Raw genomic sequence first — 25,485 nt, forward strand, 5'->3', positions numbered from 1 at the left:
AAAAAATCTGTCATAAAAACAGCCCTAGTTTAGAGTTCATTCGGCTGCTTAGAAGAACGTTGCTAGCTGGTCGATTTTTCTCCTACTGATGCGTTGATGATGACGGTGGCGAGACAAGTTCATTGAAAGAGGTTTTTCGACCTCTCAACAAGGACCGACTTTACCATGTGCCTGCGACACAAGTTAATTGAATTTCACAGAGTTTGAAAACTTCTTGAGCCCCTGACACGACTATCAATCAGAAGTGCTCGCTTGACAGTCAAAGTATAAATAAATCTGTAAAACTGTATTAATTTCCTTAGTGTGTGCGCTATCCTTCAAACCGTAGCCGCATTGTTGATATTTTGAAAACCTTAAAGGCACGTTCAGTAGTGCAAAATATGTCTTCCCGTTCGGAGCAAACGGTAGACACGCGATTGCTTTTATCTGCTACACCTCCGGAAAAAGTTGCGCAGGTACAAAACGTTGAACTAACAAAAACAATTTCTCAACCATGCCATGCCTGAGAAATTTGAAGTGTTGGGAGTGGCAGAAAATAAGGAGCGATTTGAGGTCCCTGTAGGAGCTATTTGCCTGCTAGTACATTCAAATCAAACGATGATGCTGACGATGATAGTGGTGACGGTAATGGCGAAGATAGTAATGGAAATTGTTTTGGTTGATATGTGGTGTCTATGGGGGTGTTGTTAATGAATGTCATCTGTTTTAAGAGCGTTAGGTCGCATTCGAACGTATATTGGTCGTCCGAGATTTCAAGATGGCGGCCGGAAATCTCAGGTCAGCCAAAAGTGACCCACCATCACGTGACCGCGCAAGCGCAGTTGCCAGAAAGGCACAGCGGCCAGTTTTTCCCCTATCCTGGCGTTCCACTATATAAGTAGTCTGAGCTTGTGCCGAGACTTGTGCCACTTGGGCTCACCATTGGTGACAAAATTGTGGCACATCCGTTTGGCGCAGAGGGTTCAGAGTGGGGCAAACTAATCGGCATGATTCGGCGCCCAAAGTTGTTAGTCGATTGAAGCCTGGTTTTTGTGTGGGATTCTTACCGACGACCTTTGATCCTCGAAATCGTAATGAGGGGTGACCTTCGGAGGGCCGTGGCGGGCGATCCAGTGGTCGCATAGGAATGCGAATGATTCGATTAATGTTGTTTTGTTTTGTTTTCAGACGACGCCATACCAACGCCGCTTCGACTGGTCGTGCTCGAACGAGAACAGACGTCGCTCCCCTGTCCCTTCGACATGACGTCACAGGAACCGGTTTCCGCACTCTGGTATCGCATCGCCACCGGAAGCTTCCACACCCGCTACACACGCCACGATGCACTGAAAGTGTACGGCCTGGTGGCGCCTTCCTCCACATCCGTGATGCTTATGGGACGCCCTAGCCTCTTCGACGGTGAGCACTGGAAGCAGCCCTCGTGGAAGCGAAGGGCGTTCTTCTCCCTTCTCAGCGATCCACCGGCGCTGCTCCTGAACCGGTTGGAGCTAGCCGATACCGGAAGTTACGTCTGCAACGTCACATACCGCCGAGAGAACGTCACTTCCCCCACCGTCACCGTAACCGAGGCGCGCGCTGAGCTGTTCGTCGCTGGTGAGTGCTTTCTTTTGTCTCAACTCGTCAACTTTTATTGAAGATGCTTGGTGGCACAAACGGCACAATATCAGGACATTACCAAGAGCAGAACAATAGAAATAATTATAGCAAGATCAGGACAGCAGGTGGCGCTGGTAAATCTGTAGAAACAATAGAGCACCTAATCCTAAAATGCGATGGTATCCATCCCGATGTCGATGCAGGCACAGTCACTCTTCCTGAGGCCTTAGGGTTTAGAGATAACAATAGTCATGTAAATAAATCTGCGGTGGAAATTAGCAAAAAGAGATTGTAGGATTGGTTGTACAAAAGCAGAGAGGTGACATAAGTTTTAAAGTGTAGGAAGACGTTTTTTTAAAGGAAATGAAAAATTGTATTAGCAACTTGCAGCACTGTAAACAAAAATAAAGGGAAAAAAACTGAGCATAGTGGCAACAACCACTGCCCCGTTTCAAAGGGGATGCTCCTACCATCCATCCATCCATCCATCCGTGCGTCAGTTACCACCCAGGTTTCACCCGAGAGATCAACAAATGAGAATCAAACAATAAAATGCAATCTAGACGAAAAAGCGCTGTGAAAATAAAACTAAAAATAAAATATAGAACAATTTGGTAAGCATTCCTTAGAAACCAAACCTTTCTTTTGAAGAGCTCTCTTGTTAATTCGTTTCGTGAAGCCTTTTCTCTAAATCTCTACGTTACTTAGAGAGTAGACAAGGGACAGTGAACGAAGCGGAAAAACCTGCGCGTTCTACATGCACCTCTGTTGTTACAAGCATGAGGTCTAACTCTATAAGCTTAGTTAAATGTACAAGCTTGACATGGCTCACTGTGCTTGTTTCTGGCCCTCTTATCCTACAAACCAACCGCGTGAATAGATTCATTTGTTTTCGCTTTTAACTACTGGCCTTTTTCGTGCGAGTTCTTTTTGTCGATTTAACTGCTTCATCACGGACTTGGTACTGAATATTTAGTCATTAACAGCGAAGGAAAGGTATGCACACACAAAAGTTCAGTCCGGATGCCTCCTATCGACGTACGCCTCGATATACTCGCATAACCTCATTAAGTAACAGCACAATCGATCTTATCGCTCGCAAGCAGTTGTCAGATCAACTAGCATCGACTTCCGCAGCGTTAGCAAGTGGCGTTATAGTGCATTCTGTGCTGCACCTATTTGTCGTCCTATTTGTTTTGACAACATATTCCAGAAATGAAGTACAATTCCAACCTATTTACTGCGCAGTGGAAGCAAGTATCTGTACAGCCGCAGCGTAGCTACATTAAGTGCTGGTTTGCCGTCATTTTAAACATTTCTATATTACTGTGTTTACAAAAGTCATCGAAGTTTTTTTACTCATGCAACTGCCCACGCGTCAAAGGTAGTCTGGTGGTTGCTTTGTATGACTGGCAAGTAGAACTAGCAGCCTATATATTAACCGGATAGAACATTAAATTGAATCAAGTTTATTGTACCTTGTTAGAGTTTGTTACATAGATTAAATAGTAGTAGTAGTAGTAAAGACATTTATTCGACCATAATTTATAGGCCGAGCATGTCGACCGCCTGGGCGACCAGAAGCCGCTGTTCTTCTTCCCCTTCAGCGCCAAGCCAGTCGAGCCAGGTGGTGATGGATAGAAAGGGTGGGGGGAAGGAACAATGTCATCAGCCGATTTACGAGTTCTTTGATCTGCTGTAAAGCCATGTTTAATTTTCACGTACACTCTTTCTGAAAACAAAGTTTTTGTTACGTAGCCTGCATCTGCTGCTGCTGTCTAATGCCTAAAGTGTCCTTGGAGAGTATTCCGCTCGGAGGGTGTATTTTGAGACACACTTTCCTCTGTTTGTTACCGCTTTTGATTAGTTTGATTTTTGCATCAAACGCTGCCATCTTACTGGCATCGTGAAAAACCACTCAAAATGCAAACTATAGTCTTCTCCAATCTCTAGGTAATGCATGCGATATGATAGTAACGCAATCCGCGACTCATGCCACGGATAGCGTAAAAGATAAGTGCAGATCGCTGCGTTTTGGCAGACGACGTCTCCACGTGCTGGACGCTCCATTCGATCAAAAAAGGCATGTTTCGTCTTCCGCATTCAATTGACAGGCACCCTCAGCGGAAAAAAAAAAACACCGGAACGCCTAATTTCATTATGTATTGGCCCTGCGATAACATACGATGCTGCTGAGGCCTTTTCCGAAAGGGACTGGCAGAGATATTGAGACAGAGGTTGCACTTCATAAGGAATGCTCTTCCAGCACTCGACCTGCCAAGGTTGGATGGTGGAGGCTTCACACACACGAACCTGGTGTGGTGACGTCACTGCTGGTCTGGTGGCGCCACGTCTCTCCAGCCAATAAGGTTTCACCGCTCTGGTGACGTCACTGACGACGCAACTACACGCCAGCCAATAACGCTCTTTTCAGGACGCTGTACGGTCGTCGGTGCCTTTTCATGGACAACTGACAGTCGCCGCCGGCTTCTTGCTCCACTGAGGGCTCTATGCTATCGCATAATTATCGATGTTTAGTAGGAACGCTGTGGCACATAATCTGTAATTTCAGTCCCTATACCACAGTCTTATTCTCGGTTCACAACAGATTCTCAGGCCACGCTTGTAGTCGCCTTTAATCGCAATACGATCGCTTTGTTTTGCCAGTCCCGAGGTGAAGGCAAGTTCTGGGTTCAGTCTAGCCGTGGCGGCTGTCACAGCCAGTTTGCCCCGACACCAACTCCTTTCCATGGAAAACGGTCCTCAACCAACTATGTGGAAATTTCAGTGATGCTTATTGTTAAGTAAACGTGGCTGAAAAGACAATTTCGTGAGATTAACGTGGACGATTTCACGGAATCACACGAAGTTGCGCCAGGCTCCGTTGTGCAATGGGCCCTATATGCCATCGCGTAAAAAGTCTTGACTTGTTAGCCGTTTTAATGTTTTCAACAGTTGGGGTGGATTGGCACGACGGCTCCGATCAGGACCCTTTCCGTGTTGGCCGCTCATCACATGACGCAAACGTCACTCCTTATAACGAGCCGCAGTCTAGTCTGCAGACACCCTCTTGCAGGGAGGATCTAAACTATTGGCTCCTGCTTCAGTCAGCTAGATGAGTTGTGGACAAGCATCTGCTAATTCAATCACGAGGCACTGCTCAATTCGTGCGTTCTGATTACTGTTTTCCGGCCTTTTAATTTTTCGCGCTGTTTGGTGAGTAATGAGTTAGTAGTACTTTTGAAAGTATGAGCTCGCTTAGCCCTTTCAGACACGCATTATGTTCGAATATAGAGAAAAATTGGCAAATTTGTGTACGCATGCTTAGAACCCTGTATTTCGCCAAAACAACATGAATGGCTCAAAAACATCAGGAATTCATGCACGCCACATACTTCCACACTCGCGGTATCGCAGCCCTTTTCTTCTATCTAAAACAGTTATTTCCAATTAATTTTTTTTTACCATCCGAAGCCGTTTACGCAACAAACACTCAGCTGCAGTGTTTTTAGTAAAACATTTTTCACTGTGTCAAAGAAGAAATAAGTGGCAACACCAGACAGCACCAGTTTACCCTCTTCTTTTGGCTCTTATCTACGAACCTTGGCCTATCCCCCGTCGTGGGTATGTGCCATGTCACTAAGGCAACAACTCTTCTTGGGCGCGCCATACAAGACTGCGACGCCCACCTTTTTGTTTTGCCAAAGCCATCATTGCAGAAAAAGAAGGTGCTGATCTATTCAATACGTCTCTTCCAAATATGTACAAATATTTTGCTACTCATGCTCTTTTTTGTGAATGAATGCAAAGGTCTATCCTTATGTTCAATTACATTACATTGTTTCATTTTCGAAAAAAAAAATTTTTCAGGCGTCCAAATCCAGTGCTCTATTGAAACTCTTATTTAGGCTTATTTTATTGTCTGATGCGATACAGTGCGGTTTTTCTTTTCTCTTCGCAACAAAAAAATGTGACTGTCTACTGCCCCACTCTGCTGCTGTATACACTGTAAGGGGGCGGAGGATTTTTCAAGCCGCAAATGTACGGCTTCCCGCTCCACCTCCTTCCACTTCTTTGTGGAGAATAAAACTTGTATGTATGTATGTATGTATGTATGTATGTATGTATGTATGTATGTATGTATGTATGTATGTATGTATGTATGTATGTATGTATGTATGTATGTATGTATGTATGTATGTATGTATGTATGTATGTATGTATGTATGTATGAAAGGTATGTATGTATGTATGTATGTATGTATGTATGTATGTATGTATGTATGTATGTATGTATGTATGTATGTATGTATGTATGTATGTATGTATGTATGTATGTATGTATGTATGTATGTATGTATGTATGTATGTATGTATGTATGTATGTATGTATCTATTTTCTTGGACACGAAATGGCATTGCTATTCTCTCCAGCTGGGGTTCGAAATGTAGCTGGCTTCACTGACTTCGTGAAAATAGCGCTAGATGCTTCAAACAAATAATTAAAAAGTCCCGTCCACAACCGTAGTCGCCCGTGCGGCAGAGGCTTAGACTGACTACGGCTGAGATTGGTTTTGGTCCTCATGCACGCTATGTGGATTTCTGGTGCGGTTTAAGCCGGAAACATTCCTCGTGTGAGCAGTTTCTGTTCCCGCTTCATCGCGCGTTTCGTGCGTGTCCTGTTTTCGAGCCTCCCTCATTTTTCGAGTTTTGTGCGCGCGATTGCGGGGCTTTCGCGCGTGTGCTTCAGGTGAGTGCAGTTCTGCACCAGCACAACTCAGTTGCAAAGAAGAATGGCGCTCATGCGAAGAAGCGATTTCTGCACTCTCTAGGTTTTGTTTGAAAGGTTTCAGCCCTTGTGCAGCATTAAGCACGCCGAACACGCAAACACGGCGCTTGGAAAAGTTTGCACCGGACCGTCGATCGTCAGAGAAATGGAGTGGTGGTATATAGGGGCGTTTTTGGAGAAACGCAAGCAGCGCAAAAGTGTTGGAGGGAGAGTTGGTTTTCTCCCGGGAATTCTGTACTTCCGGATAAGCTATAGGGTGCATAGTAGCGTGGTGCTTCGGCCAGAGTACCTGCCGTGATCTCGTCCGCTAGTGTGAATACCACTTTCTTCATCTAGTATTACACGCCCGTTAAATGTTCTTCACGTCAGCATAAAACTTGCAAGCATGTTTCTGCGTAAATATTCGTGAGAAAAGTTTTGTATCAGCCCACCTATTACAATCTATGTCGCTCTCCTCAGCCGAGAAATAGCGTACATCAGCGTTCAAACGTTAATCCTACTTGGTAGTGCGTAATAAACAAAACAAATAAATTGGCAAATAATAACTTGTAAATAATAAATATGTGGCATAAATAAATAAACTTTAGGGCGTTCATGAGTGGAGACGAGTACGAAACAGTTTTGGCGAATAGCTTCAGCGGGCGAGTTTTCCGCTCACAAAAATTCGTGCATCACTGCAGTAATAGTATTGCACTGGAGAAACCTACAAAATAGTTTAGACGAGAGGCTTTATCGTGCGAGAACGCCTCTTACAAAATGAATGAATGAATAAATGAATTGAAAGGGGGTTTAATAGTTCAGGCACCACCAGAACCAGGAAGGCAGAACCAGGCGCAGAACGAGGCCTTCTAGGCGTCCGCGGTTATTCTAGAGCCCGGCAGCAGCACGCGCTCAGCGATAGCACTGCCGCTACCTCGTTCTCACATCTTCGTCTTTACAGAATGAATGAATGAATGAATGAACTTTATTTCCTCGTCATAGCGAGTGGAGACTGGGACTAAAGGTACCAATGACCTGACGAAAGGTCCCAGCCTCCTACAGCAAACAGTTTCTACAGCAGTGATAAAAGAAGGAAATACATATAAAAGGCAAAAGAACAAAATTTACACAAGTACAAACATATTACACTTGTAATACGCACTACACAGCCACAATGCACACCATATCACCACTGCACTGTATATATTAATTCTGTGACGGGATGTATGTACATACAAACAAGTAGAAATGGAACAGAAAGACATTGATCAAGAAAAGGAAACAACATCGGCTAGTAGCAATGCGGTTAACGCTTTTTTGAAAGTACTCAATGGAGCGCTAAAGTCTAACAGTTCCTCAACCTTGGTTAATACTTCAGTTGTCTGATATAAAAATGTTTGCTTTCCATAATTTGTTCTTGTTTTCGGCTTGTGTCGGATGTTTCGCCGTAAAAGGTGCCGAGATGTAGCTGTATTGAATGTTTTAGAGAATAATTTCTGTTTGTGTACTGGTTAGCAGAAGCTTCTTATAATAAATTTTGTCTGCGCGAAGAAGTGAATAACGCTGCAATAATGGAGCGGTTTCAAGATCTGCATAACGACCATGGTAATTGCTATATATAATAAATAATATAATAAATAATGATCCCTTTCTGGAAAAGCAATGCTAAAGATAAAACTGTTCGAATTTTTCAAGCGCAGCGGATTTGCTGTTTTATTTCGCTTCTGTTATTCGTACTTATTGCTTGAAAACAGGAAGCAAGTAACAACGTCAGGTCACGTTTAATTCGCGCCAACCAAGCTTCTGCCCATTTCAAATAAACGAGGATAAGGAAAAGATGCTTAGAACAACAAAGGGAACAGAAGCATATGAAAACGCACTTAAGTAATGCTTCTAAATGAGAAATTACGTATTGCGTGTGTAGCACAAGCTTGAATTTTTACTTCGACCTGCTTTTGACATCTTCCGTTTGACGAGAACAAGACAACAACGTGAGAAGGCGTAGACAGTGCGACATGTAGTGGGTCCAGGTGCCCTGTGAAAATTGCAGTGTACGCGAGATGCAGCCATGCGAATCACTCAGCACGTTGCCTCTGGACGCGCTCGAGCGGATTACAAAAAGCTTCCTGAATTTTCCGATTTAATTAAGTTATTAATCAAAATCTTTGTACGACATGGCTACCCTGAAGTTATACGCCGTAATAACGGTCCTCAGTTTGAATTAAGGAGTGTCGATGGTTCGTAGCTTGGGGGGGGGGGGTCCCAGCTGGTGACGTGAAGTCCATACAACGCCCATAAAAATGGCGAAGCTGAGAGAGCAGTTCCGAGAGCCAGGGATCTTCCCAAAAATCCTGGAGACCTGAAAAAGCATTGTTAGCCCAACTACCGACGCCTAGGACTGAAGGTCTCCCCCCTGCAGGGCTGCTTATGAGACGGAAGTTGTGGTCAACGCTTCCGGTTGCTCCAAAGACCCGGAGACCCTGTTGGCAGCATAAATAGGCATACTAGAGAAAGTATAAGGAGTGGAAGGCAAGAGAGACGTCTCGCTAAAACAGGCGAAAAATGTTGCAGGGGAAGAGTGACGCTACCATTACGTTCGGCAGCTTGTATACACAAAGATACAGCGATGTCCCCAGGTACAGGGCAAAGCCAGGTAGGGTAACCATGCTTATACTTGATGGAAAAGAAGGAACGCTACAAAGTACAAGGTACCATCTCCAGCCTGCGACAGCAGAAGCACCTGCAGCATCAACTCGCCAGCCAGCTAGGGGCGATTCGCCACATATTACTAGGAACGGCCGGCGTATTCGCCCACCCGTATGTTACGTGCAAATGGGCCTGCGAAGGAAGGAGTTGACACGTACCCGGCAACACTGGGTGACTGATATCATGATTCATGCTTAGTCATTCGTAATCACTCGGCGAGTGCAACGTGCACGTCTCTGATGTTCGAATAATAAAGTTGTTCGTGCGCACTTCAAGTGCGGAGTCTTATCGCCGTCCTCCCAAGGATCTTGGTGCAAGACATACACCCATTACACCATCCGTTAAGCCTTTCTTTTTCTTTCTAACAAGATTGTAACATGCCTTACTTTCTCCGTTGATGTCCCTAAGGCGTGATGATCTGCGCGCATCAGCAATCTCGGGCGCCCTGCTAATTACACCCAGCCATGATACAGGGCCCGATGCCGACGATGGCTCTGTGCTAAAGCACCGCAACTTCACACGATGAAGTCTCACGGCATGCTCGCCTTCTGCAGCAGGGCTCTCTGCAGAACGGCTTCAAGGCCGTTAATTAACTCCTTCGGGAACTAAGTATCTAGGGAGCTGATTTTTTCCCTCATCGATCTTTCTTCGCGATGATCGCGTTAGTCGTCCACGCACAGAATATGTTGGGCTCTCCAGCGGTTTTTCTAAACTGACGCCGTTTAAGTGCCGCTACAGAGACCAGATAGCGTTTAGCATCTTCTTTGCCGGGTAATCAGCTTATCTTATTATTTACGAAGATAGAGACCACTAGTGAGGCTGCCGTACTGAATTCTTGTGTAACCCAGTAATCAGTGAGGCGCAGAAAAGCAAACAAACATTGGTGCATTTATAGAACAGCTCAAAGCAAGCTCGGCTCTTTTGGTCAGTGCAGTCGATTTGAAATTACTGCTTAGCCATAGTTACTGCTTCTGTTTTCCTTCTTCTTGATGCTCTTGGGGATTTTCTTTCTGATTTGTGTTTTTAATAAGATAGATGTCCTAAAAAAAAATAAACTTTTCTGTTGGTCGCTTCGCTATAAAACTCGCATAAGACACACTCGCTGGTATCTCTATCAACTACAAATTCTCTCTCTGTCTTGCTTTCACAACTGGGGAATGCAAAATCGGTTTTGAGAAATAAACGAACGCTAGAAAAAATTGAGGAATAGTTGGATACAAAAAAAGGCTGACGCGTAGACGAAATCACGTTGCTATGAGCAATGCGTATTTGATAAGGGTCTGTGCAATATAGTAATACCCTTTATCACTTCAGCAGCTTATCTGCTCTTCATCATTCCGAAAGCACCGGAACCGACAACTCTGCGGTGACGCTTAAGGTGTCTTGACGAAGTTAGAGGGGTAGAAACTCGTTACGAGCGTATCACGTGGACATAGAATATATGTTGAACAACATCCCCTCTCCTGCAGTTGTGATGAACTAATTTTAAGGAACTGCCATTGTGATGAGTTTGCCTGCATTTTATAGTCACGCTTTTCGCAATCGTATGCTAGTGCTCACTGTTATACAAACCTAAATAGCATTCCAGCCAAGTAAGTGAATTTACTCCGCTGATGGCAATCGGTTCCTTTTAGTGCCGCCATCAAGCCGTGCACGGCCTGATGGTCTTTCCTTCCAATAATACCTGGCCCAAAGGCGCAGTACACGTGGCATGGATGTTGTGAAAAATGCTTCGCCCGACCTTGGCACAGTGCGCCACACGCGTTCGGCACACGTGCACTGGGCAAGTGCAGGGAAAAAAAAAGCAAGAGAAAGAATTCAAGGATATATCGCGTTTGCGGAAGCACACGTGGGAGCTTTCAGGTGCAGGTGGTATCTATCATTGGCAGGTTCCAGGCGGAACCAGAAAAGGCGGAACAGCTGTGGACAATATTTATCCCTCTGTCTCGCGCACCGAGCTCGTTAATGACCGCCGTAGATTGCGCGTTGTTCCGAGCGTCTTTATGCCGTCCTTCCTGTATATTAATACCTTAAATAGCCTGAAAAGGAAAAGAACAAAAAGTATATGTTCAATTGCTGCTAGAGAAGCAATATACGGCTGGGGATGGCATAATTACTTAATATCAATTATATCCAGATTTAAATGCTGTCATGCTGCGGTATTCGCTCCAACATTCATGCTGTTACCAGCATCTGGCTGTCTCAATAGCGGAGGATGTGACTGGAAAAAAATTAAAAAACACCTTTATACTAAACTGGCCCAGAGCGCATACGCTTCGATTACGACGGGGAGTCGCGTCCATTTCTGTGTAATATTCCTTCGATGAGCGTGTTTAGGTTCTCGAACAGAAATCGTGACTTCTTAGTTTCTTTGGTTGAAATTGTCCATTAAATAAAAAAGAAAACTTTCAGTATATCGTTTATTTCACTGAACGAAACTGCGGCAAGCATTCCGCAAAACAGGGCGCGTATCCACACCAGTACACCTTTGATATTTTATGCTGCGATATGTGACCACTTGTGGACCAACGCGCCACTGTATTCGGACGAAGTGTCATACGATTTGGTTTATCGGCGTACGCTAGGCCGCGTTGGCAACGAATAAAAAATTTTAGCAACAGACGGACTAATTAGAGCCTTCCATTCTCAAAACGTTCCGCACTGCGTATAAGAAGAAAAGCTTAGATAGCGCGTCATATCTTCCGGTCTTCGGAATTACGGTTCCAGCAGAAGACGAGCACAAGTACCCTCAGCGCAATTAGCCGACTGGTCCGACGGATGGAAGGCGTTTCTGCTCCCAATAATTCCTGCTCCAACTGAACTGAACCATTCTGCCGAGCGGGCTTCAAGTCTCCGCAGTTGCGTCTTACCCGGCACTAGTTCACTATACCCGGCACACATGAGCTCAGCTGCTGTCATATGAGCAATCACGTGACCAGTACGTGACTTGCAGAAAGCCGTATCGTGGAGGGAACTCTCATCTACGCACTACGCAAGCCCTGTGAATCTGACTGGAGGTTTTCGTAATCAAGTCAGCATGCACAGGCATGTCCTCAGACCAATAAAGTGTTTCTTGCTTCATGCTGGTCATGAACACAGCAGAAGCCTTGAGTAAAAGGCGAGCAGTCTTCTTTCTTTTCACTTTTTCTTGTTCTTTTTTTCTTCATTTTTTGCTTCGTGCTGGTCGTGAACACAGCAGAAGCCCTGAACAAAAGGCGAGCAGTCTTCTTTCTTTCTACTTTTTCTTGTTCTTTTTTTCTTCCTTTCTCTTCTAGTGCCACATTTCAGCCTATTGCTGCCAGTTTATACTGGCAGAAAAATAGAAAGAACAAGACAAAATTTTTCATCAAACTTTTTTGTCGTCTCAGCTGTTTGCTTTCTTGTGAATGCTTTTGAAAAGGCTTTTGAAAAGGCTCTTGGATGTCGTCGTGTTACACCGAGTTTCTTTGTCGTTGTGATTCGCTGCTGAAAAATAGATTACTGTCGAGATGACCTCAAAGATGTAACGGGATGGCTTCCTGAATTTTCAAAAGCTCAGCATCATTTCATGTCGTTTTATAGTCTACTCTACGGTTTGGTTTCAGTCATTCGTCCTTACAAACGCGCACCTGTTTTCTGGGGTCGAATTATGAAACTCGCCAAATTTGAGGACTGTCTGAAAAGTCACAAAGCCCTACTCCAATTGGTCAGCCCTACCCATGGTCAGATCTGACCAAGAAAATTAGTTTTATTTTTTAGAGAGATTGTTTTTCCTTATTTAAGAAACAAATCATACATCAAAATTTGATGACCCCATAGCCAAAGGTAGCTTGAGCCCACAGTCCCGTATGCTTGGCAGCACAGCGATAGGCAAGAAATTCAAGCAGTGCGAATACATGCCAGTCATGACATGAAAAAGGAGAAAAAAACAATAAAAAGAAATACTGCTTGTGAGTAGTACATGTCACTAAGGAAAAATCTTTTTACAGCGTATTCGAAGTTGCTAGATATTTTGATATCAAGCGAGATGCCATTCCAAATTTTACCACCGTAGAACTGCAGCAATCGCTGGCCATAAAAGTTGCGTGTTAAAGGGAGATTAAAGTTCAGATGGCTTGCACTCCTGGTGTTTCTGGTAGGTATAGTAAAAATATGAATTGTGAGCAATGTTGTAGACTATATTTGACACCTTGGCCAGAACACAAGTTAGCTGTTGGGAAAGACAGTTGAACGAAAAACATTGAAGCATGAGGAGACATGTGTGCTCCACGGTTTGGAAGAACACCGGCTGACTGGATACTGAGAAAAATTCTTTCTATATAGGACGCTGCGTTAATATCAATGAAAACATAAATATCATAAAATTATGTATTTTTCTATTATCTTTAAGCTTTTCCTGATGTCGACACAGCGTCTTCGATAAAAAGACTGTCGGCTGCCTCGAAAAACATCCGGTTGTTCATTACGAGCGCCCGTGTGGCCCCTTCACCCTTCATGCCCCGTCATGCGCTGCTGCCTAGTTCTTGACACTAGGTCTCCCTAAGTTGCGACGAAGGTCAGCCGCAGAGGCCCAAGAGAAGGAAGAGGTTTTGTGTTGCTGATTTTTACAATAAGTTGTTTTGAATTCCGGGCACTCGCATGAAAGGAAGAACCCTGAGTCGCCCTTTAATTAAGGCTTGTTGCGAAGTTTCGTGAAACGCCGCATACTGTAGCAGAAGGAACAAATTACCTACAACCGAGTGTTGGGGCAGTATCCACGCAGGCTTTTCCTGCTCGGGGCGTGGACCTGCGCTTCCCATTCTGTCTGTTTGTATTAGGGGAAGGCCCGCTACTCTTCTGCACCAAATAAAAGGCTGTGCGATGAAGGCGTTGCCATGACGAGGCGAACGACACACGGCTGAAGCAAGCACACACGAAAGCGTCTGTACCCAAATTGGCTTGAAGTTACGGGCTTTCAGTGCTGTTTTCTTGTTTGTTTGTTTTTTGTGCAGAAAAACGTAGTGTGGCTAAGTTGAGTGGTTGGCGTGTCATGTGTAGATAAGAGGTGCATGTTTGCTCCAAACGGTCTCTAACCACGTTGTACTTGCACAAATACAAACAAATGAGCCTCGTGTATGTACCAAACATCCGGTGACACAGAGACATTAGCATACGCGTCGTCATCGAGGCTTCCGTGTAAGCGAATCTTCATGTTATTCCGTCCCCTAATAATATGTCCCCTGACCTTGAAAGACCTCTCGCGGTATAAAAGCTGCAACTATTATCAATAATCACGGAAATGAGTGTGACATACAACCGACATTGACGCTTAACGCGTGCTGTATTGAACTAAGCCGCGTGGACGGGTCGTTTTTTGACGAAAGTGGAAGGCGCCGACCAAAAGAGAGGATGGGATGACGTTCCGGCTCCCCCACGGGAGCCTTGTTCACAACTGAACCTCATTGGGTTCGCAACTGAACCACATTGCCTCATTGGGAACAAGGCTCCCGTGGGGGAGCCGAAACGTCATCCCATCATCTATTTTGGTCGGCGCCTTCTACTTTCGTCATGTGCCATCCCGACCAGACGGGTTTCCGTCAGACTCTAGACTTCAATGGTCGTTTTTTGATAGACATGGGGTTGAAACGAGCGGCTTTAAGCAGATCTGTTATCGAGTTTACGATGTAATCCGGCTTGATGGCGCAGCTTAACAGTAAAACTCACCTTCCGCATACGTTTCTCTCATGAGTTATCATACAGTGTTACGTATGTCACTTCACGAAACTCATGACGGATCAATACGGCAATGCGCTCGAATACTGCGTTTGCTCAAGTTCTAGTAAAGGTGTCGGTGCATCAAATTTAATAGACGCAGCTTGTCTGGCTAGACTAGTTCATAGTCACGTTAAATTTCACTACATTAGTTCTTATACAGGTACATCAAGAAACAGCTTTACCATTTTCGTTAAATTGACTGCCGACTTGCCTGTAGGCAGTCACCCAGCGACTGTAATACCGCTGTAGACAATGACATTATGGTAGATATAAGTGCCTACTGCAAATGTTCGAACTGACAATTGTGGTAGACGGTTTTTTTTTGCTGTGTTTGCTTTCGAATGATGGCGAAAATGATCAAAATGGCAAACTAGGAAGTCAAGTCCTTCTGTCATGCCGTTTCGGTTTAGTTTTCAGGAGCCGGGTGGTAGCTACGACGTCAAAAGTAGAGCTGACGTCAAAGAGGCACACAACGAGTGCAATACAATTGCTACTGCGTTGTTCTGATTCGTTGTAATTCTCAAGTAAGCCAGCCCTGAGAACAGGAAGGATAGCGAATAAACACCGAATATACTGCAGATATGATCTCTGCGTACTCCTCGAAACTTATTAATGTCATCCGCGTCTTTTCAAAAAAAGAAACGCAAGAAAGAATTTTATTCGTGCCCACGTGAAGCACGGAAGAATGGTAACATTCTGAAAATCCATAAAAATGGTACGTTGAAGACTTGATGAATTACAGACCGATTAACTTAGGTTAGGTTAGGTTAGGTTAGGTTAGGTTGCTGGCAAGGTATTTTCTTAGGTAACCACTAATAGTATAAGAACAACATGAGACGTCGTGGCTGTTTTTCGGAGAACGTACTCTGCAATACTATTCACATCATTGATAGAGCCTCGCGCAGAATATAACAAGCCCTTCACAGCCTTCATAGTCCTCATATATCACGAGAAAACAGCTGATTCTGTCGAGATATGAGCAGTCATGCCCTAGGAGAGGGATCCAGGAGATGGGATCATATTGCGAGTTTCCAAGGACAGTATGGGAGCGGCTAGCAGAGGGCCCAGTAAAGTGGCCGTCAATTTTCCTGCAGTGGGCGTGATTAGACTGACGATGTTGATGAAGACCCATTAAATGAGCCGCTTTCCTCCCACTCCAACAGTCTTCTGCGTTCCTGACAAGAATTAGGTCTGAAGTTTTGGTTTCTCTATTTGCGAATAACTTGCACAGCCGAAAATAAATGTCGCGTTGCTAGCGCGAGTGTTGCGAGTATACCTTACTCTGTTCAATACCGGCGCTCTGTGGTCGCCATGCATGTCATAATGGGCATGGTCGTCGTCTGCACTGGTTAGCCCACATTTTTCTCTCGCATTCACTGTCCGCTGCATTCAGTCAAGCACCGCCATCGGTCCAACGATTCAACCGTAATGTTCCGTGGCTAAACCTGAGCGAACAGGGGAACTTTGTGGCTTATTTATTCCGTCATACGCTCATTAATCTTGGAGAATGGGCAGGAATATATGCAATCGATTCGTCGATTTTCTATTTGCATAACTTGTGGCAGAGAACTGTAATCTCGCAATAGAAGCACTGCGCTTCCAATTGGTCGACTGGACTCCATTGACTTCCTACGAAAATCGTTCTGTACGGGACTGTCGTGCCTGTATAGAAATATCTCACTGACAGTTTTTCTAGCATAATTATGAAAAGCAGTGGAAGTGTCAGATGCTGAAGCACATCAGGATGAGAAAGGTGGCGTGTTGAAAGGTGTACCTACTTAATAAAAAAAACTATTAGCGTAGAGGAAAACCGCCAAAAATTTCAATGGGCATACTGCCAATTCAGTGTGCGCTAGAATAATTTTAATGCTTATATTTATTTGATGTGAATGCCTGAGTACGCGTGCGCAATTTCATCCTTTGTGGAAGTTAAGAAATAAGCCTAATTTGGTGAATTTGTTTTCACCTAATAATGTTTTTCTTAACAAATCTTCTATATCTGTACATTTCTTCAAAGTACAGACCTGTGGTGAGAGCAAGGGATGCACTTCCGATTGCATGATCATTCCTTCAGCATGTAGTCGGCATAATGTCTGCTATTTTTTTTTATTTTGGACGACGCTTTGTTGTGGAGGCCCCCTGCAGTGCAGAGGTATGAGCGCGCTCCAAACTGGCTGATTAATGCTTTTGTTTCCACCTCAGCGCTTACTTCAGGGAGTAGTGATACGTTTAAATGTTTAATCTGTCCCACCGGCGCACATAACCGCGGCGTCATCATAATTCTAATTACCTGGCATCGAGTAAGCTTCGAGTGCGGTCCACGCAGGTGATTAACAGCAGGACGCCGGCTTCCGGGCCACAACGAATGCAACAGCTGCCTTCATTAGACGAGCTGCGTGACCACGAAATACCCCTGCCAACTCTTGGTACACACAAGGCGCGGGCGATCGATACAACTTCGCCCCATGATATTACGCACGCGCTTATGCATCAGCGGAGCCTGTTTCGGCCAAGCTACTCATGGAGTCGCCAAACTCCTGCGGTGTGTCTCACCGAAGCACAATCTGTCCCAGGCCGATGGCTAATAGAGCGAGAAAACTATTCACCGCTGAAATATATTACGTACTGGAATATTGCACCACGGATATCAGTATGTTAGCAGTGTTCCTAGGCTGGGAATCATCAGAGTTGTGAAGAAAACGATTTTGACTGCTCCATAACGTTTGATATCGCGAACGGGTATTTAACGTGAGGATATCTTCCAGCCACATGACATGTCCAGACGTGTTGATCACGTATAAAACTACTAGGTACATGTTTGCCTTGAAATGGTGATCACGTATAAAATCACGCGGTACATGTTTGCTTTGAAATGAGATTGCTCTCGATACCAGTTTATACATTTGTTACCACATTGTAACTGGGGAGCGCTACAATCAAGACAAGGGGACAACACAATATAAGAAGACCACGTGGTGTCCTTATGTGGTGTTGTCCCCTTGTCTTGATTGTAGCGCTCCCCAGTCTCAGTATGTACAACCAACTAGCCCCCTACAAAGCTTTAACACATTGTAACATGTGTTGCGATCCCAGCAACCCATCATATCACCATTACCTATCTATACCTATGTATGCGAAACGGGCTGAAGGTATAGATATGGGCTGCTATGCAGGATGTGCCGAGTCTTGCGCTCGCCCTAGTTTTTCCCGAATCTGTGCGACGGCAATCAGTGAAAGAAGATAGCGCGGAACGTTCAAAGGAGCAGTCGATAAAATATAGAGATAAAGCCTCGTATATCGAAACGCACGCACCCTGCACTCTTAACACGAAAGGAGTAAAAAAAGGAGTAAGCCTTTCTCCAGCGCACTCCCATTAAGGGGCAGGGTGTGCTTCCCGAGCTCTGGGATCTAATTTCATCCCTAGAAATTAGGAACAATGACGGTTATCAACGAAACCAAATTCCCTGTTTAAAATATGCGAAACTATAGCCGTTGCGGCAGTTTTAACCGAGGTTTCGATCTCCTCTATTTGCTAATCTCAGGACCTCTGCTTCCGCGTTTAAAAGCCTCCTCTCATTGCTAACTGCAAATTAATATGTTCTGCAGTTGGAATATACCTTCATTGCCACAGTAAGCATTCCGCACATTTAGTGACCGAAACTACTGTGACACTTACCTTGCCCCTAAAAAAGAATGCGCTATAAGAGAGCTTACGTCCTTTTTCCTCCCATATTGACTTATTCGTGTTCAGTGGTTACGCGTACCGCGTCTACGTTTCCAATACGTCAGACAGCGCAGCGCAAAACGTCAGCGACGTTTAATGTTATCAACGCAATATTGCAAGTGGAAATATCGTGACTTAAGTGCTATCTATCTGCACACTCGCTGTAAGCCATCTGCCACGGCTTTCTCGGGCACGTCAAAGACTCGTCTCCTCTGAGCTAACCGGCGCGGCTGGCATACGATAGGGCGAGAGCTAATTGATCAATACTTGATTAAAGCTAGCCGTCCCAGTTACTTCAGTTGGTAGAGTGACTGCTCCGGTGAAGCGGTGGTCGCTGGTTCGAACCCAAGACCAGGACGAATTTTTCCTTCTATGAAGTTTCTGTGGAAGCTGTATAGCTTTCCTTTGTTGCCGTATGGCTGCGCTTTGGCGGATGCTAATGAGTAATTACTCTCTTATTGCTCTCTCTGATAAGTGCCGTGTGGCGATTCAGAATTTACACATTACGCGGTTAGATCGTTGGTTTGTGTCGATGCATAATATGTCTCCTTCACCCACTCGCCATATCGTTATTGTGCGCTCGTAATTAAAATTTTACACAATATTTTCTATTGCAAGACAGGTATAGACGGAACGAAATATCTGAAGCCACCTTTCTATGTCTCAATGCGATGGGAGCACAATTTAAAGCTTTATGAATTTCCTTTTAAAGATGACGTACTCCGATATTCATTTTTTCTGCGTACAGTTCGCGAATGGAATGCCTTGCCGCTACATATTGTTTATGTTGTACCAAATGAAGCTTTTTTTCACGCGTTAAGTGCATGATTTCTTGTTTTGCGAATGTGAAAGTGCCCCCCCCCCACTGCTGTAATGCAGAAAGGCGATGCAGGTAACAAACAAATAAATAAATAAAGTAAGCGTCTTCTGTCCCCGTCTACCCCTTCCCGCTACCAGTTTTCATAAAGGCTAGTGATAGACAGTCGTTTTCGTTGCATTCAATGGGGCCGCAGGCATTGGTAGCACTGCTAATCTGATTGAAGGCTCCACGGGCATAGGGCATTTCAACGAACACTTTCAAAAATTTTCAAAACTAGGCTTTTTGGGGTAAAAATTTAGCTTTTGCGGCATAGTATTACTAGTCTTGGTGGACACCAGGAAACCGGCGAATCGTCTTCGGTAGTAAACCGGCTGATTAGTTTTTAATACTCGACTTTTTAACTAGTATAATTCGGTGCCTAGTTGCAAACTGAAATTCCTAGCCGCTCGTTAGTAAGAGCGATATCAGTTTCTGGAATTTCGAAAACGCGATTACCCTTGGCGTTGTAGCTCGACAAAATTTAGCTTTTTCGACTAGTTCTATGCACTGGAGGGGCCGCTTTGCCTGCACGCATTCGAAAGCGCATGTATTTTCGCGCGATGCAGCCAAATTTGTCGAGCCACAGCGGCGTTTTCGAAATCATAAAAACTGATATGGCTATTGCTAACGACCGGCTACAAGTCTGATTGTAACCAGTTGCCTATCAGTGATAGCTAAGAAGTTTTCAGAAATTAGTTAACCAGCTAACTACCTAAGATAATCCACCGGCTTTCCGGTGTCCGCCAACACTGGTAATACTATGCCACAAAAGCCATATTTTTACCCCAAAAAGCCTATTTTAAAAAATTTTTGAAAGTATTCCCAGAAACACCTGGAATAACGCGTCTGTGCTGATGTTAAGTTGTGCATTGCTTCTGTGGTTTGTTCTACCACCAATTATAAACCATAACGTGCATTTTCCTCTGCTATTTGTATCTGCGCCTTACTATCGTCTTCAGAACCCTTGAACGTATGAGCTGCATACATTTCAGTAGACCTTCTCTTGCTGTAACCGTCTGTAGGCATCACTGGCGAGATGCATGTCTGGGCGAGAGGCTATCATTGTTCTTCGTTGATGTTTCGTGCGCTCAGCCATGCACCATTAGTGCACGCTTGCTGTTTGTCCCGCTGTAGGCCTTTTTTGCTCCGCTGTGCACTCATAAGACATCCGTTTCTAGCACGCGCTATACTTTACGTAATTAAGGCAGCTCGTCGAGCGTCTCTCCTCGGTAGGTTTCGGCACATAGAAACCAGGAAGACCCTAAAATTCAGCAGGAGTCTCTTGCAAGAGGAGGTTCCGCGCGTTCCCGTAACCCCAAAGGGACGACTGGTTAGCCGGGCGTATGAGACCTGGCTGGTGTGTAGGCTGGGACTGCTCACTTAATCCCAGTGGAAAGCAAGAGTTCCCCAAGCTTGTTTGCTTTTACTTGTTTGCCGAGGGAGCGTGTTTGCTTTTACTAGATCCTACACCCAGTCGCCTAAGCTGGCTCAACGGGCTAACAGAACACAGCCTCCCTCGGTGTCGGCCAAGGACGCGGAGGCGTAATAAAGCTCGCAATATATCGCTTCCTCTGTCAACTATGCACCAGTGATACAATAGTGTTTTGGGAAAGCTCCTGCTGCTTAGACCTCACATTAAAGCCCGTCTTATCAGCGCGGCCTGACAAAAGGGTCTGAGAAGCATTTTTCCTCAGGGACGTTACTGGCATGGATATTATCATCATGGATATTAATATCGTCGTAATCAGCCTCAATTACGTAAACTCCAGCCTATCCCCACCGAATTTTTGCACCTGCACACCTCACGCTTTTCAGGCTATAACTACTCTTTCTTTTCTCAGAATACATGCGGCGGCAAAAAAAAATTGATATAGAGAGCAAACGCTACGGCCAGCAATTTCATTAGCGTCCTAATATTTCGAATTTTGTACGCCAGTTTTGTGCGTAATCATGAGAGCAAAAGAGAAGGAAAGCTTCGAGGTGGCTTTGCAGCCTAGAAATTAAATATATGCCCTAACACTAGTACTGAGACTGCGTGAGTGTGCATTCAACAAAGTCTCTGCGAGGGTGTCTATTGGGATGAATTATTTCTGCTGGCGATAAGCAAGTCGAGATTTCATACATAGAGCCAGCGCCAGTGACAAAAAGTTAGATCTATGACAAACAAGGGGAACAAAGTTTACAGGCGAAGCTCTGCAAAACTCTACTTATTATTCTCAGTAAAAACTAATTAGCTGGCTCTTTCTGGCTACGCTGATGTTTGTCAGGCAGCGGCAGACACATTTATCGCCGAGAAAATTCGATTTTTAAAATCATTCACACCAGTCGAATTAAGCTTGTCGTGTCCTCACCGAAAAGTGAGCGTTGACACCGTTTTGAAGTCAATGGTTGTGCACCGTAGCCTTTGGGATCCGCGTAAAAAATTGATGTCGACGCCAGCAGTTTACAAGCGAAACCGGCTTGTGGTGGTGACACCAATATTCTTTTTTCTGAACTTTTCTAGCTTTTAAAAGTTCCCTTTTCGGCGCTGAGCGGCCTCTTTCAATCACAGCGCCGCACCTTATTAATCCGAGTCAACTTCTATATTTGTCCCCACGGTTCCTTTAAATAACAACAAGGATACCAGAATTTTCAGTCACGTGTTGTTGTTTTTTTTTTTTAAGCAGGCTGGCACAGTGCGCTTAAGGGTACTGCCGGCAAGAAATGAAACGCGAAAAAGGCAACTGAAACCCGAACAGTAAAAAGAGATGATCTTAGTTGGGGGAAGCACAATACTAGCGCTGATTAATTTCACTTCGAAGGTGCAAATGCAGTTGAACTCTTTATAACGAATTTGAAGGGGCCTGGCGATAACTTCGCTATAGCCGTAGCTTCTTTATAGCCCGCGTTGACCGAGCTCCCAAAGGAAATCGTCATTCTTTCGTTATATTCATTATTTCGTTATAAACAGCTTAGTTTTAACGAGGTTCGACTGTACTGCACTTAAGCAGTGCTATCAACACCGCATGTATTTCCCCTCCACGGGCTAATATATTTGTGTGTTTGTGCTCCCATTTCAGTTCTCTTGTTTGCGTTTCATTTGTTGCTGATAGTACACCTTGGCATAACAGTTCAACCCACGTGGTTCAACGAAACTATGAAGTACACTACGTAAACGTCAACGTGGCTTTGAATATTACGGGCCGAGAAGATACTGTAACTCAGAGGAGACTGCCTAATAGAAGTAGGGCGTGGGGAAACGTGGAAAAGTTAACCAGTAGAATGCGGGAATTGCGTAGCATCGCTCCTGATATTCCTATCATTTTTTTTATTGCAGTTCTACAGCCACCACCCGTCCTCACAGACTCCAGCGGCATTGTTTCGAACTCAACGGCGGGACCTTACAACGAGGGTGACGTCGTGCGACTGACCTGCGTCGTGCCAGCGGGTAAGAAAACATCTTTTATAAAACAAATGTAATCCCCCTGTTCTAGGATCGGGCATATACGCTTTAGTTGAATTTTCATCGTCCTTATAATGTCACCGAGAATCTCGGTTGGAAAATTACGCGCAGTCGTTATTCTTGTCTGTGACTGAGTTCGTTCTTTTACTGTGTAAAATATTTAATGTATCCTTATATGACAAAATGGCATCGCAAAATTAACATTTGAGCCCTGAAGTGCTTCTTCGACTCCGTATTATACGGCAATAGTTTTACCTTCCCAGTCTTTGGAGAGAGCTGTAAGAACGAACTGCGCATAATTTAGTACGTGTAAGAGGATACGCAGCGTCTCGTTAGCGTTTCTCTCAAAGCAAAGTTTAGTTGACATGAAAGTCTTAGCTGCAAAGTTTAGATAAATACGTTTTCGCTTTCAGTGTGCTAATTTCGTTACTACCTTTTGGGGGAAAAAGCCTAAATTATCTTTTGCACCACAAACTAGCTCAGTTTCGCTAAGGATCTCGGCTTAGTTTTCACAAGTTTTGTAATATACAAACAGGGAGCAGTCTTGAATGCCGGAGCACATTCTAGAACAGCGGTTTTCAGCAGTTTCTGGCTCTTTAACCCTGGAAGCACAGCTTTTAATTGAAGCTCAATTTTTTACAAGCGATTCACCATCCGCTAGTAACAACAGTAATGGATAAAGTTGGCAATAGGATGGTACCTTTATGATGGGAAAAGGTATTAAGTAACTTTTGACCTATTTCTAAACTTGAGTTTTGCGCTTCTAGGTTATAAGGCACCTTTATTGTGCTTTCACGTGCTCATTACTCCTGGTGCGCAAAACTATATCCTTTTCTTAAAAATAATAAGTGACCGAGCGCGTTCGATATTGCCAACCGTATTTCTATACCTCATTGCTGGAATTGATTTATTTGTTATCCCACTGCGGGAAGCCAGACGGTTCCAGCGCGTTTGTAACATTCCCCCCCTCCCCCCCCCCAAAAAAAAAAGAAAAAATGTTTAAATCATAGCAGCTGACTAGTCTCTCAAGGGACGACCATATCAAGTCCAAAAATCAGTAAACTCTCCAAACAGTGCATTTCTACTCAGTGACTCATACGCGGCCTCGAAGAGAATGAGCTGCACGCGTTTACTGCTCTTGTATTGATTGCTGCGCGCTATTTTCGCAGTCAGCCACAAGGTGACGCTTGTTTGGAAGCACCGCGGCGAGGCGCTAAATTCGTCGCTCGGCACCGTGGCGACGCCTAGTGGCGGCTGGGCGACCACAGTTGAACTCGGCCCTTTACGCCGCGAGCACTTATTTCGGAACATCAGCTGCCTGGCGATGAGCGACGTCTCATTGCCCGTCGAGAGCTGGGTGCTCCTGGACATGTTTCGTAAGTACGTGTGACTCGCGAAAAACATTCGTACGGCGCGCGCTATAGTTGATATCAAGTAGCGCAAGCGCGGCGTTTACGTGGTTGATACACCAGGTAGACGCCCTGGCATCAATTTTTATTTTAAGCGACATTTAATGCCTCAGGGCATAAAATGGGTATGCAATGATTGGCGAAGGAGAAGCATAGTCAAACAAATGGAAAAAAGGGCTGGTTTGTCTAATGAAGTCGACAAGCGAGCGGTAATTCGGATTTTGCATTCAAGTGATATACGACGAATGATTGCTCGATAAGAAACCCGATGCAGCCAGGCGCCGGATTCTCGTCGGCTTCAGTGCCGAGCAAAACCACAGCAATTGGCGAATAACGGCATTAATATTCCGGCCATTACCGACTGGGCACCCGAGGCGGGGATACAAATTTCGCAATTGAGGCCGGTTTCAGGATAGTGAGGACAATCCCGACCCGGATACTCCGAAGCTTTACCTCCTCAGCAAGTGTAACACCCCGGGGGGGAAGGGGGGGGGGGGGGGATACCGCACATTGAAGGACGAGAGTACGTGCGCGGCGTCGGAGGTGCTCCTTTCTTTTTAAAAGGAAATTGGGATCATGCAGACTGAGGAGCCGGGGCAATGACGTGGTTGGTTGGCAGGCGGGTTACAGAATCAGCACGGCTTCGGGAACTCAGGAGGTCACGTGGGACCCACTCAATACGAATTGGCTGCGGGATGCGAGCCGCCAGACCATGGATGTTTTCGCAGATTACTAAGCTGCGACTGACGCGTCGAAATAGGCTTGTTACATGAGGGGCGTGTGTACAGGTTTCAATGAGGACAGTAGGGAGCATGGTAATGGCGGCATTTACCAAGTCGTCGAGTCTGCAAATTCCAAGCTGTCATGAGCGGACTACTCTAATGGCACAGGGTATGTATCAATCTGCATGAAGTCCAAATTTCGCACCAGTCAGCCACAAAAAGTTCCATGAGGCCTGTGCAGAGTGCCGCAGGCACAAAAGCTACATAGGCATGCACATTTTTTCGCGTTCCGCTATAGGTCACTTGTCGTTACTTGTAGTTTATTTTGCTTCATTGCAGTAACCTCAGCGTCGTTTAAAAGTAATCCATCTGGCAGTTCCGATGAGAGAATACGCCTCGCACATCAGTTCGGTATATGACTGGCCGGTGTTCATGCTTTGTTCAGTGATAACAGCTCGCAAAGCAATAACCTAAATGTCTGCTAGTTACCATCCCATCTATCACAAGAAAGTCATCGTTAACACTC

The 25,485-nt window shown here is 44.9% G+C and overlaps 1 protein-coding gene across 1 annotated transcript; it reads left to right on the plus strand.

The window, feature by feature from the left end:
* Positions 1-1,241: 1,241 nt before the first annotated feature.
* On the plus strand, positions 1,242-24,218 carry LOC144108126 (uncharacterized). The gene is made up of 3 exons (XM_077641405.1): positions 1,242-1,593; positions 22,703-22,813; positions 23,998-24,218. The coding sequence occupies exons 1-3, from the start codon at positions 1,242-1,244 to the stop codon at positions 24,216-24,218; spliced, it is 684 nt and encodes a 227-aa protein (XP_077497531.1).
* The last annotated feature ends 1,267 nt before the right edge of the window (positions 24,219-25,485 follow it).

This window comes from Amblyomma americanum, chromosome 10 (assembly GCF_052857255.1).
Source record: "Amblyomma americanum isolate KBUSLIRL-KWMA chromosome 10, ASM5285725v1, whole genome shotgun sequence".
Classification (NCBI taxonomy): domain Eukaryota; kingdom Metazoa; phylum Arthropoda; class Arachnida; order Ixodida; family Ixodidae; genus Amblyomma; species Amblyomma americanum.